Here is a 12611-nt window from a genome sequence, read left to right on the forward strand (position 1 = left end):
CTGGAAATGCTTCTGGTAGTTTCCAGGTAATCTCTTAATTACTGTTATTTTAAAATTACACTGAAATGTGTCTTGCATGCAGGCATGCACATAACCATGGGCAATCTGACCAGCAGCTAAACACCTTCCTGTCACACTTTTAGGGAATTGAGGACCCAAACGCAGAGATAGGCAGGAAGAGAGTAAACATAGAAGCTTTATTAACAAAAACTGGCAAATACAAAAAGGGCAAAAAAAGGCCAACACAAACACCAGGAGTAACATGAAAACAAGCCAAAAAAAACAGTTTAAGTCCAAAATCTCAAAAATCTAAAAGGTCAAAGAGAAAAGAAAAAACAAAAAAAGGAACACAAAAACGGGAGCACAGAGACAGGGAAAACTCAGGGAAAAACTCAAAGGGGACTAAAGACCACAGGGAAGTGTCCAAACGTTAAACAAGCCGACAGGAACCAACAAACTAAACACAAAAGGATCTGACGAGAGACAAAGGGAACACAGAGGTTAAATACAAGAGGTAATGAGCAAACGAGGAACAGATGATGCAACAGGTGAATCACATCAGGGCGGGGACGACAATCCAAGGCGGGAAACACAAGGCAGGTAGAGACAAGACAGCACAGAAAACCAGACAATCAAAATTAAAGAACATACAAGACACACAAGACCAGGGAGAAAACACGGAGAATAACAGAAAACAACGAAAAAAGGGAGACAGGAAACAAAACTGAAACCATGACACCTTCCACCATCTAGCACTGGAGACTGGAATCATCGTAACTCAGTTTATTTGACTTACAAAGGGTGAAACTGGGATCAAACACAATGACCAGTTATTTAGATATTAATGAGTCATTGACACTATACAATGATAGTAAAAGTAACATTACTACACACCGCTGTAATGCGTAGTATATACAGTAGGCTAGGTAACATGTCAGATGAAATAAAAGAAATACGCAATGTATTGTTACACTGTGATAGTAGTATAACCTATATTGTTTACCTAAATAAACTAAAATATACTTACATATGGCAAAACCCAAGATAACGGTGGCAAACAAGCTTATTGAAGCATACCGTCAGCCTAACATGCGCTATCAATCATCATCAAAAATATACATATTGCACATCAATATCAAAGAATGTCTAAGATTGAAGCGGATAGTATGGAGAGATGATAACACAAACCATGAGGCTTCCTGCTCACATTCAACTTCCTGTCTAAATCCCAGCTCCTCCTCCTACATATATTACCCCACTATTATGTTATTACAATATTAATATAACTATATTACCATTACCTAGATATCATATGTAAGGCAAGGCAAGGCAACTTTATTTGTATAGCACATTTCAGCAACAGGGCAATTCAAAGTGCTTCACACAAAATCAGTTAAACAGATAAAACACAAGTACAAACAGTTAAAAATCATAAGCATTAAAAACCATTAAAACACATGAATAGACAGTTAAAAACAAAATAGAAACATTAGGACACATAAAACACAAGAATAAAAGTTACAGTGCAGCATAAGAAATTTAAAGAAATGAGCAGTCATTTAAAGAAAGGCAGCATCAAAAAGGAAGGTCTTCAACCTTGATTTAAAAGAACTGAGAGTAGCAGCGGATCTGCAGGTTTCTGGGAGTTTGTTCCAGATATGAGGAGCATAGAAACTGAAAGCTGCTTCACCCTGTTTAGTTCTGACTCTGGGGACAGAAAGTAGACCTGTCCCAGATGACCGGAGAGGTCTGGGGGGGTCATAGTGTAGTAGCAGATCAGAAATGTATTTTGGACCTAAACCGTTAAGGGATTTATAAACTAGCAAGAGTACTTTGAAATCAATTCTTTGAGACACAGGAAGCCAGTGTAAAGACTTCAGAACTGGAGTGATGTGATCCAGTCTCTTGGTCTTAGTGAGGACTCGAGCAGCAGCGTTCTGAATCAGCTGTAGCTGTCTGATTGATTTTTTAGGGAGACCTGTAAAGACCCCGTTACAGTAGTCAAGTGTACAGTAGTCAGTAGTCAAATGTAGTTTGTTCCACAGGTGTCTTTCTCAAATGCTGGCCATTTATTTCTGAGCACTTGAGCTACCGTCTCCACGCCAACCCATTACGGTGAAGCAGATCAACAGTGTCTACTGACATGAAGTATAATACATGGAAATGAATATTTCATATTTTATATGTAATAAAATAATAAAAGAAATGGGAGAAACGTTTTTTTTAAGTAACCTAAAATATGAGGCCATTTTCTCTACCCAGCACACAAAGTAACCTTAGCAATAGAATTGTCAAAATTTAGATTTTTGAGCTGGATTTTCTCCATAATTCCACATTAGCTATGGACATGTTGGACATCCTTATAAATATGAGGAACTGTATTTTCTGAATCAGCTTTCAAATTCAACGGGAAACCGTATTTGGTTGTTTGGGGGCAATGCAAAGTCAGGAACTTTAGCAATACAACTGTCAAAATCTGGATTTTCTCCATAATTCCACAGTAGACATGGACTTGTTGGAAAACTATGTAGCTGTATGAGTTCAACTCGTAACTACCTGGCGTTCTCTTGGCCAATCACTGCCCCAGGGCCCCCTATAAAAACAGGTAGTAGTCCTCCTGACACCCCACTTGCTTGTTGGTGACGGAAGTGTGAAGCAGGGGATCCTTTTTGCACTTATTCCACTGTTATCAGCGGCCGTCATGTTTACTATGTATTGAATGCTGGTAGATCTCTGGTTGGCGGGCCACTCTTCAACCTTGTCGTTTAACGCATTCAAATAGCGGGTCTCACCAATAGTTGCTGTGTGGTTTGGACGCTTTGAGCTGCCTACTTTGGGTTGATACAATTACTGCTTGATCGATAAATAGGCTGAAAGTGTAGGATTTATTCTTTGTTATTATTTTGTGTTACCTACCAGTTTCTATAAACAACAGGATCCGGGCTGGTTCAGCTGGAGATCGTCTTCAGCCGCATAACGTTTACCCACTGGCTGTTGTTTTACCTGGGCTGCTGATTTGCCTTAAAGTGCATGTTCTGAATGTTGTACCGGCAACTTCAAAATATTGTTGCACACTCGTCGTGCCTTCACGGCCAATGAGCAACTAGGCCTACGTCATGGTCATCCAGTCAAATTGGTTGATTAGGTTTTTTTCTTTTACTTTGTTGTTTTGTATTAATTTAGTTAAAAGTTGCATTTACGTTTTGTTAGTTTTTTCTTTTCATTAGTGAGTTTAGTTTTCTACCTACATTTTTTTGTTTCTTTAGGTAATTCACTTGGTTATGAGGAAACAAGAGGTGACACAAGGGCTGGGAAACAGTTAGGCAATCACAGGGGTGGGAAAACACAGGAAGTTAATCACAACAAGACAGCACAGAAAACCAGACTATCAAAATAAAACAGGAAACAGAACATACTGACACTATTTGGAGACCACAAGACAGGATAACAACAAGACCGATAATATAAAACTAAAACCGACGAAACCACAAGACAAGAATACCAAAACCATAACAGTACCCCCACCTCAACGGGTGGATCCCAGATGACCAAACTTAACTAAAGTCAACCCAGGGAGGGCGGAAGGGGACCGGAGGAGGAGTGTCCCAAAAAGCAAAGTTAGACTCTGGGAGAGCGGTCACCGTAGACTCTGGGACAACGGTCAGCATAGACTCTGGGAGAACAGTAACATTAGGACAATCCAACGAGTGTCCAGGGGTAGCTGGCAAAGGAGCAGGCTGGGTGATAAACAAAGCACCAGTGACCAAGGTCTTTGCAGACCTAGGCAGGCTGGTGAGTGAAACTGTAGGCTCAGGAGGACTGAGTTCCCGGTCCACATCCTCCCAGCAAAACAACATGAGATGTCAGGTTAAGGTGGGATCCGCCTTGTAAAGGGAGCAAAAAACGGAGGTCTTCCGCTCAGCCTCTGACTCCATAGGATGGAGGAGAGTCTTGAACCTTTACCCCGCTGGGTCCATATTTCATAAAAAATGCAAAACAAACGACACGAGGAGTTAACAAGGAGGCAGGCAAAAACAAAGTCCAAAATCCTCAAAAAACTCAAAAATCCAAAACATCCAAAGACCAAAAGACAGGTATTACAACTAGACAAGAACGATAATAACACAATCACAAGAACAAGATAATAAAAAAACAAAAACAGAAGAAACAACAGGACAAAAATACCAAAACCATAACAATTTCGGACTCAATTATTGACAGAAATGCCTTCATAAAATGTATATTTTTGCAGATTAAACAGCCCGCCAATTTGTAACAATTAAAATCAGCTCCAACTAAGAGACCTATGAATGCATTAGTGACAATAATCCTACAATGGATATAAAAGGTTCCACATGAGAAGTATTTTTTATTTTTGTACTTTAAGTGCTTTTGCTGATTATTCGTCTGTACTTTTACTTTAGTAAGACTTTGATTGCAGGGCTTTTACATGTAAAGGAGAATCTTAATATTTCTTTCACCTGCAGCGTAATCTTTTGAGTCCAAGCAGAAAGCTTGCCAATCCTGAATTAACTTTTTGACACCACTAGATGTCAGTAGAGATCCATCTCATTCCTCTGAGGCAGCTGTGTCGCTGAGTGGGCCGTGAATGATTTGGGTCTGAATCCTAAATTAAACAAACCACCAGCAGAAAACATTCCATAATCAATTACCACACTTTAGTTACCCGCTCACACCCCCGAGAACTGCAAAGTAACTTCAACAGGAAGAATTTACTGGAGGCCTCCGATGCCATCAGATGTTAATTCTGGAGTCACCACATTAAAAATACGTGTCAGCCTCATTTGTGCCTATCACACAATGTTTGCCTGGGGTGCATAAAGAAATCAGCTTAATATTTAAACAGTTTTATTAGTTACGAGCCACAATATGCTTCTATATCTCCAGAATATCCTTAAATCTCAGCAAAGTTTCTCCTTTTCTCTGGGCATTGTATTATTCCAGCCCACACTCTCTCCAAAGATTTACAGCATTACCTCTGCTCACCTAGTGTGTTTAGATTGGTCCAAATCTGAAATTGTGTTGCCGTTTTTCATTGGCTCAGTCTACTTTCCCTTTAACAGCTGACAGCCGCATTTAAGCAGGCCATTTGTAATCGGTCACACGATTGCTCAGGTCAGCTGTTTATTGGATAAAACATTATTAATCTTGAGCTGTCAAAAAGAATGGATTTCTCAAAAGGGTACAATCACAAGCACTGGCATGCATCTGTTGTGTCTTAGTAAAAGGTTACTGCTCACTTGATGCTGTAAGTTATTGAACTCAGAGAAGAAGCAGGTCCCAAAGTTTGTTATTGAGTTATTAAATGCATTTGATGTATTATGGCTATTTATACATTAGCTTCAAAATTACAAATTGATGGCCTGGGAGGAATTTGGACAGGAGTAGGAAATTACAGCGGCCAAAATAATAATCAGCAAATCAAGTTGAATATGGGTTATATAAAAGAGCATTTTTTGCTTAGATTCTCACCTTAAACTGCCCTTTCTGGGAATGATTTGAAAGTGGCGTGAAATCACCTGTGTCAGGCTGGCCGGGGAGCTGTTGTTACATGCAGATTTGATTTGATTGGAGCATTCTCTTCTCCTGACGGGAGCCAAAGCCAAGCAAGTAAACGGTCCAGGATTTGATTCAACTGCACCAAATAAGGCGTAAAAAAGCAGCCAAAGTGGTAACAGGGTTTGTGGATGGGTTCAACTTCTCTGGCTTTGGCACAAAAGTTGTTTGTGTTTCAATAAAGGCCTACTGGTTTGACTGCCCCAACTCTATAAGAGCATATAATGAAATTGGTTTAAAAATAATTGACTTTTGAGTGACTGAGGTATGGGTGCAACTAAGGATTGCATGGAGCAATTATCCCTAAAGTTTATTCAGGTGTATCTGCAAATTGTGCGTGCACTACTCTGTCTGTGTTTTTTATGCATAATGTGTGCTTTTGCCCAGTGTGCATGTCTCTGCTTCATGCTATGCAGAGCACTCTCCCAGCTTTTAATGATGGCATACATATTAGACTGCATGAGTATTAACAGTTCTGCAAAACACAGTGACAGACATGAGGGGGCTTTGAGGGAGAAATATACATTTTGCATAAGTAATAAACAGACTCAATGGTCTTAAAGCCCCCCTGGTGCCCCCTTAAATCCATGGGGCAAGAGAGCAGTCAATCTGACAAATTAGATTTTCATTGGATCAGAGTACTGTCATTTCCTTGCCTATTCTGCCAATCGCTGTCTTTTCATTTGGTTAATGGAAAAACAACTTCCCAGCCCTTGTCAAATGACCAATTAATGTTTCCACGAGGACTATCCAAATGTTTGCCTTAAGAGCCCATAGAAAATTTGTAGTAGATTTGGATACACAATTTGTTGAAAATAAAAACAAGTAAAATTAACAATGAATATCATGTGTTTTATTTAGCAAAATTACATTGTTGTTCTGTCTTATCCAATATTTCCTACAATTCCAAGGAGATTTTCTATGCTGTATTCTGATTAAATCCCCTGGCCCTCCTTGACTGACTATTGGTCCCCCCATCACGCAGCAGTTCCGTTGGTATTCATCCATTTTTTGTGTGATCAATCTGGTGTTGGTGAATAGGAGGCTTGACAGTTCCCTTAGACGTGCTACTTGCTTCTCTGCACACTGTTAACCTTTTCCTGTTCACTGTTTATGCGAGACTACGGCTAGACTTCTCTATCGCTATTACTGTGCAAGCCACAGACATAATTCTTTTTAAGTTTCCATGAAGTTACATAGTCACTGATATAGTCATAACCACCACAGTGCTCAATTACGTATTTTTGAGGGGTAACAAAGTTTTTGTCGCAAAGGCATAACCTGTCTTCCAGAGGACATAGCCAAACCACTAGATTGTTTTTGGTAGCGGGAGGCAATGAAGGCGGGGATAAATCAGAAGCAAGGCTGCCGGTCTGGATTGCCAGCACTGCTAGGGGAACTACCACATAAATCGACAATGCAAAGCCTCCTATTCACCAACACCAGCTCGATCATACACAAATGGATGAGGTACAAATACACACGGAACTGCTGCGTGATGATTATCACAAAAGCAAGTCTGAACATCACAGACGGCAGCTAGCAGCTAACAGGGTGAGCTACCTATCGGCAGGATAGAGACAAGATAGGTGAATTCATGCATGTTTTAGGCTACAACATTTGTCGTCACATACAGCAAACATCTTGTCACACTAGGCATAAAGGCACTCTAAAACTTGCCCCGACAACTGTCGTTTTAGCTCAGTGGAAGCTCGTACATGTAGCTGCAGAAATTCCGTGTTGCCTGCAACCGATTCGGGTTTGGTTGAAAGTACACGCATATTTGGGGTGGTAGTAGCTCAGTCCATAGGGATTTGGGTTGGGAACCGGAGGGTTGCTGGTTCAAATCCCCGTACGGACCAAAGTATGGTGGTGGACTGGTAGCTGGAGAGGAGCCAGTTAACCTCCTAACACTACCAAGGTGCTCTTGAGCAAGGTACCGAACTCCCAACCGCTCGGGGCGCCTTTCCATGGGCAGCCCCCTCACTCTGACATTTCTCCGTTAGTGCATGTGTAGGTCCTGAGCATGTGTGTGTAATCCAGGCCTGTGTGTAATAACAACAGAGTGAAAAGTGTAGTTTCCCCTTGTGGGATTAATAAAGTATAAAAAAAAATATATATATTTATAGCATCAAGAATAACATAAAAATTGGCCGACGTTCTCCTTTAAAAAATCCTGAAATTGCCGCTGGCGACATTGGCTCCATGTATGGTTAAATAGTTAAAACTGTCAACAGCTGACTTTTTGATGTCATGTCAGAATCATGTTGTAAACTTGCACTTGATTGCTATATGCATGATATTGTGCAAAAATACAGAGGCCCAAGCTGCATGTCCCTGTCCAAAAGTCAGCACCCTCAACGTTGATCCACAGAGAATAAAAAGCTTCCTTGTAATAGGCATGATAGGGACAAACATGAAACCAGAATTTTTTCACTCTAACATAAGCTGGCTGGTTAGCCTACATACTTGTCCGTATTTTTGTATGTTTTCGCTTGTATAGTTAAAAGAAAAAAAGGCTTTAAAGATGATGTCTAACTTATGTGAATGGCTTACATCACATCGTGTTCATCACAAGTTTAGCTGGAGTAGCTGGAGTGGAAACCTCAAATAGCCTACACCATTCGGGTACGTGTACCCTCAGGGGTATGCAAAGTGACAATTCATAAGAGTGCTTGGCTTCAGAAGTTACACTGGCTAACTGTACAACCTGTAGGTAGTAAAGTTAGCTGGACATGCTAAAAAATGCTTGCGTTTGCAAATGCGTTTGTGTTAAGAGCGGATAAACACACTGTTTACTCCTTTTCCTAATTCATTTTTTGTTGTAGAATCACTTAAAAGAAAGACATTATCCTCCAAATTCTTAAAATGCAGATAATCTCTCGTATTTCAGCCTCACGTACACCACACTGGGGAGAAATCACTGGTCACGGAAGGGTTTCAAATAACTAATTTAAACATTTAAACATGCTAAATGAAGGAGTCGTCTGAATTAAAAGATCCTTTAAAACATCAGAGTAGCATGCGACAAGCAGCATGAGCCTTCAGGGTAAGCACAGACTTTCTACATTATAGCCACCCAAAGGAAATAAGGTGGCATCTCTTCAGCAAGAGAGAGGGAGAGAATATTAAATACATTTCACGCAATATTTGGGCACCAGCTGTGCTGATAAAAGGCTTTCATTGCTTACTCTGCTTTTTTTTATTTGGAGGGTGGGGGGGATTTGCAAGCAAATGTTACCATAGCAGAATGGGGAGCTAGAAAAGTGACACAAGAGTATCAAGTATTTATTTTATTTTTTACAGTTTGGTGGCAAGTCTGCTGCAGCAGACGCATTTGAATTGTGAATAGGGCACAAATGATGCAGAAACATACAACCTATATGATGTACAGTATGTGGTGTTTTATCATATATTATTTCAGAAGCATGAACCACACCTCTCCCAATTGTGCCTGGAGGTGTCTCCGGTCTCTCCGCACACATACCAGCAGGTTCAGAGGAAGCTTCCTTCCTGTGGCTGTCACCCTACTGAACTCTTGCTCTGCATCCTGGTGACAATTGAACCTACTAAGCTTCCCTCCCCTTATATATATATATTTACAGATGTACATACTGTAATTACACCTATGTACATAACTTTATTCTACTGCTCTTCATACTATTCATCCTGCACATACACTTATTCTTACTACTCTTATAATGCTAACACACTGCACATAACTGCTGTACATACTGTACACAACTGTATATTTCATTCAGTATATCCATATTTATTCAGTTTTTCTTATGAAATATTTTGTTAATACACTGCATCTATATATATTATTCTTCCTACTAGTATGTCACTGCTACTACATTGCACAAATCTGTGTATGTCGTTCATACATTGTTCATATGACACAGCTATATTTATTCAGCACTTATGACACTGCAATATATTTCTTGTCCTGCCTATGCACCACCTGTCTATAATATATCACATTGCACTTTTCTGCTTTTTTTGCACTTCTGGTTGGACACAAACTGCATTTGGCTTTCTTTGTACTTGTAAACTGCCCAATGACAAAGTTGAATCTAATCTAATCAAAAAATGTGTGTGTGTGTGCGTGCATGCATGTGTGTGCTTATTCATCAACACCTAGTTATAGGCTGAAATAATAATCCTCTGTGCATTGTAATCACCACCTCTGAATCTCCAAGGTGTTTATCGGCTTTTATCCATCCCCACCTCTAAAGGAAACTGCCTATCACAGAAATTCAATTTGCCATGTTTGCATTCTGAGTCCAAACACCAAAACATCCAGTTAAATCATGTGCTTCTGTGTTTGTATGGCATATTAAAGAAGCTCATTACAAGTAAATCAACAGAGCAAAAGAACAAGGATAATAATATTCACTCCAAGCAAAGAGAGCAGCGTACTGCGAGCGGAAAAAAACCTGTTGTGACTGTGGGCACTCAATACTGAGCGATTTAGAATTTAAATGTTTTTTTTATGCACTTGAAATACTTTCAGTTTCAAACACCAAATACCTCTCTGAGGTCAAACTCAAATACTTTTCATCTGTGCTCTGAGCGCTCAATGAGTTTTTGAGATATTCAATGTGTTCCATGCAGAAATGTTTTGATGTATGTGAAAGGTGTAATACTTTAAAGAGACACCAAACGGTTGCTGGAATTATTTATAGGTTTAGCCGAAAGGTGCAGACACCATAAATAATAAATTTTTTGAAACTTAAATTGTGAGTAGATTTTCTCAGTTTTCAGAGTATAAATCTGTTCCTCTCAGTCCTTACATCCATACTTGTAGTTTCAGGCTAGATGGCAGTCCTCCTACACTCTCAGCTAACCCCATTACTGTTACTAAAACAAAGTAATTTGACACAAAATATATTTGATTTAATGGATATACTAAAACAGTATCCATGCATGTCTAATTGATTATATTAATGCAGTGTACAAGATACAAGGACAGCAAAATATGTCAAAAATCTAATGTACTAAACAATTCGTACCTCACACAGGGAGCAAGTGGGACTCCTCGGAATGCATTTTCAATGAGAGGCGAGCAGGCAGGTGTGTGTGTGTGTGTGGGGGGGGTTAATTGCGTTGAACTTTCCCCTATGCCAGCGACGTGTAGCGCAAATCATTGAACACCAGACTGTTTTTTGCTTTTTGTGAGATCACTAAAATATAAAACAATTATCAGGACATAGACAGCGGGGCAATTGCTTGTTAGAGCATCGGCACAAGACTGGATTTATCAGGTGAAGTCCTTAATTATGACTAAGCTAATTTAGCTAATATTAGCTATCAACAATAACAGTCTGTAAAAACATTCTTTACAGATGTCTGTTTTTGGATGTCTGTTACCTTCCGCTTTCTTTGTGTTGGCGTTCTAACCGCCGGTGGATTTCTGAGGACTATGGTTAACTGCTCCTCAGATCTCTGCAGGGTAAATCCAGACAGCTAGCTAGATCATCTGTCCAATCGGAGTTTTCTGTTGCTGGACTAAAACAACATTTGAATGTACACATGTTCCACCAAAAAAGTTCCTTCTTGAAGCTTTTTTGCAGAGGCACCAGGCCTCCGTGTGGCGCTTAACATTGCCTAAGACGATTGTGATTGGTTTAAAAAAATGCCAATAAACCAGAGCAGATTCTTTTCCCATCCCGGAATACTGTGTGGATTAGCCAGACCCTACTCTACAGCGCTGTGGAGGAGGGTCTGGCAATGCGAGACTACCACATATTGATCACCTGCGTTTACTTGCGGAGCGATGTCCACCTGTCCATTCGCATGAGAAGCGCAGTGGGACCCCTGCGGATCTACTCCCGACTACGCAGGCGAGTGTTGCTTCCCAAGTGAAATGCCCTTAGAATGCACAGCATATCGGTAATGCTGTTTTGCCCTCAATGTTCTTCATGAAGTCTGCTGGAAGTGATGTAATGTAGTGTTTCATGTGGGACTGCGTGGGATTCAGTTAAAAAAGGATAATAAATATTTATAATATAAAGACAAGCACATGCAAAAGGCAAAGTAAGAAGAAACTACTGAAAACAACAAAAAACTAAAATAAATACAGACAGACAGCCGGCACTTACTCAGTACAAGGAAAAGAAAATTATTATAAAATTTAAATGAAATAAAATGATTGATGATGAAGTAACGGGATTGACAGGTGAACCATCTTAAAAAGTGACGTCATTTATTTCCATCTATCCATTCGTTCATCCAAGGCATGTAAATAGTGGTTCATGTGGAAGTGCATTGTGAAATAGTCCCAATTTTTTTAATGTGAACATTTCACAAACTGCCATGACACTGGGCTGCTCTGGGGGACGCAACAACGGGAAAATGAAATACCACAGGTCGGCCACAACAATGGGACGGACCTCCACCCCGGGCGCAGGGACACGATTCACAATCTCTGTGGCATGCAACAGTGGGGAAATGAAACGCCAAATGCCGGACACAACAATGGGACGGTTGTGGTTTGGAAAAAAATAAACAGGGAAAGGAACCGTCACACGCAGGACAGGCCGACCTCAACAGGATGGTTGTGCTTAGGTTTAGGAAGAGAATAACGTGGAAAGGAACTGCAACACGCGGGACGCAATCCCCGGTCTCTGGGGTGAAAGTTCTGTGTTGTTTGACCCGCCTGTGGTATCCTAACTGTAAAATCTTAACTGTAATATTGAGGAACAAGAATGGTTATCTGTAAGCAATATAATTTACTTCTCTAGGAAGAGAAGTAATTTTCATTTGCCTTATCCTGTGTCTGAAGTTAGCTGCCAATAAGGGATGTTCCAGAAGGAGGCACTATTACATTGAGTTATAAATCAGTGTATGACAGGATGTTGTCTCTAGGTGTAGAAAAAGACCGAAGAAGTTGTTGCTAGCTAGAGACGTGAAAGTAGCATCGTAACTTGTACAGATGTCATGCCTGTCCGTTTGTATTAAACGTTCAAAGGATTTGGGATGTTGTGGACATTAAGTTCTTCCTTAGAAATTATAACACCGTCCACCAACGT

General features: G+C 40.2%; 1 protein-coding gene across 1 annotated transcript in view; it reads left to right on the forward strand.

Annotated features, from left to right (window-relative positions):
- Positions 1-429, forward strand: part of mdn1 (midasin AAA ATPase 1) — a 1030807-nt gene extending 1030378 nt beyond the window's left edge. Inside the window, exon 97 of the mRNA XM_032542336.1 lies at positions 393-429. Within this exon, the coding sequence (XP_032398227.1) occupies positions 393-406 (14 nt within the window). The 3' untranslated portion in view covers positions 407-429. The remainder of the gene's footprint in view (positions 1-392) is intronic.
- The last annotated feature ends 12182 nt before the right edge of the window (positions 430-12611 follow it).

This window comes from Etheostoma spectabile, chromosome 18 (assembly GCF_008692095.1).
Source record: "Etheostoma spectabile isolate EspeVRDwgs_2016 chromosome 18, UIUC_Espe_1.0, whole genome shotgun sequence".
Taxonomy (NCBI): Eukaryota; Metazoa; Chordata; class Actinopteri; order Perciformes; family Percidae; genus Etheostoma; species Etheostoma spectabile.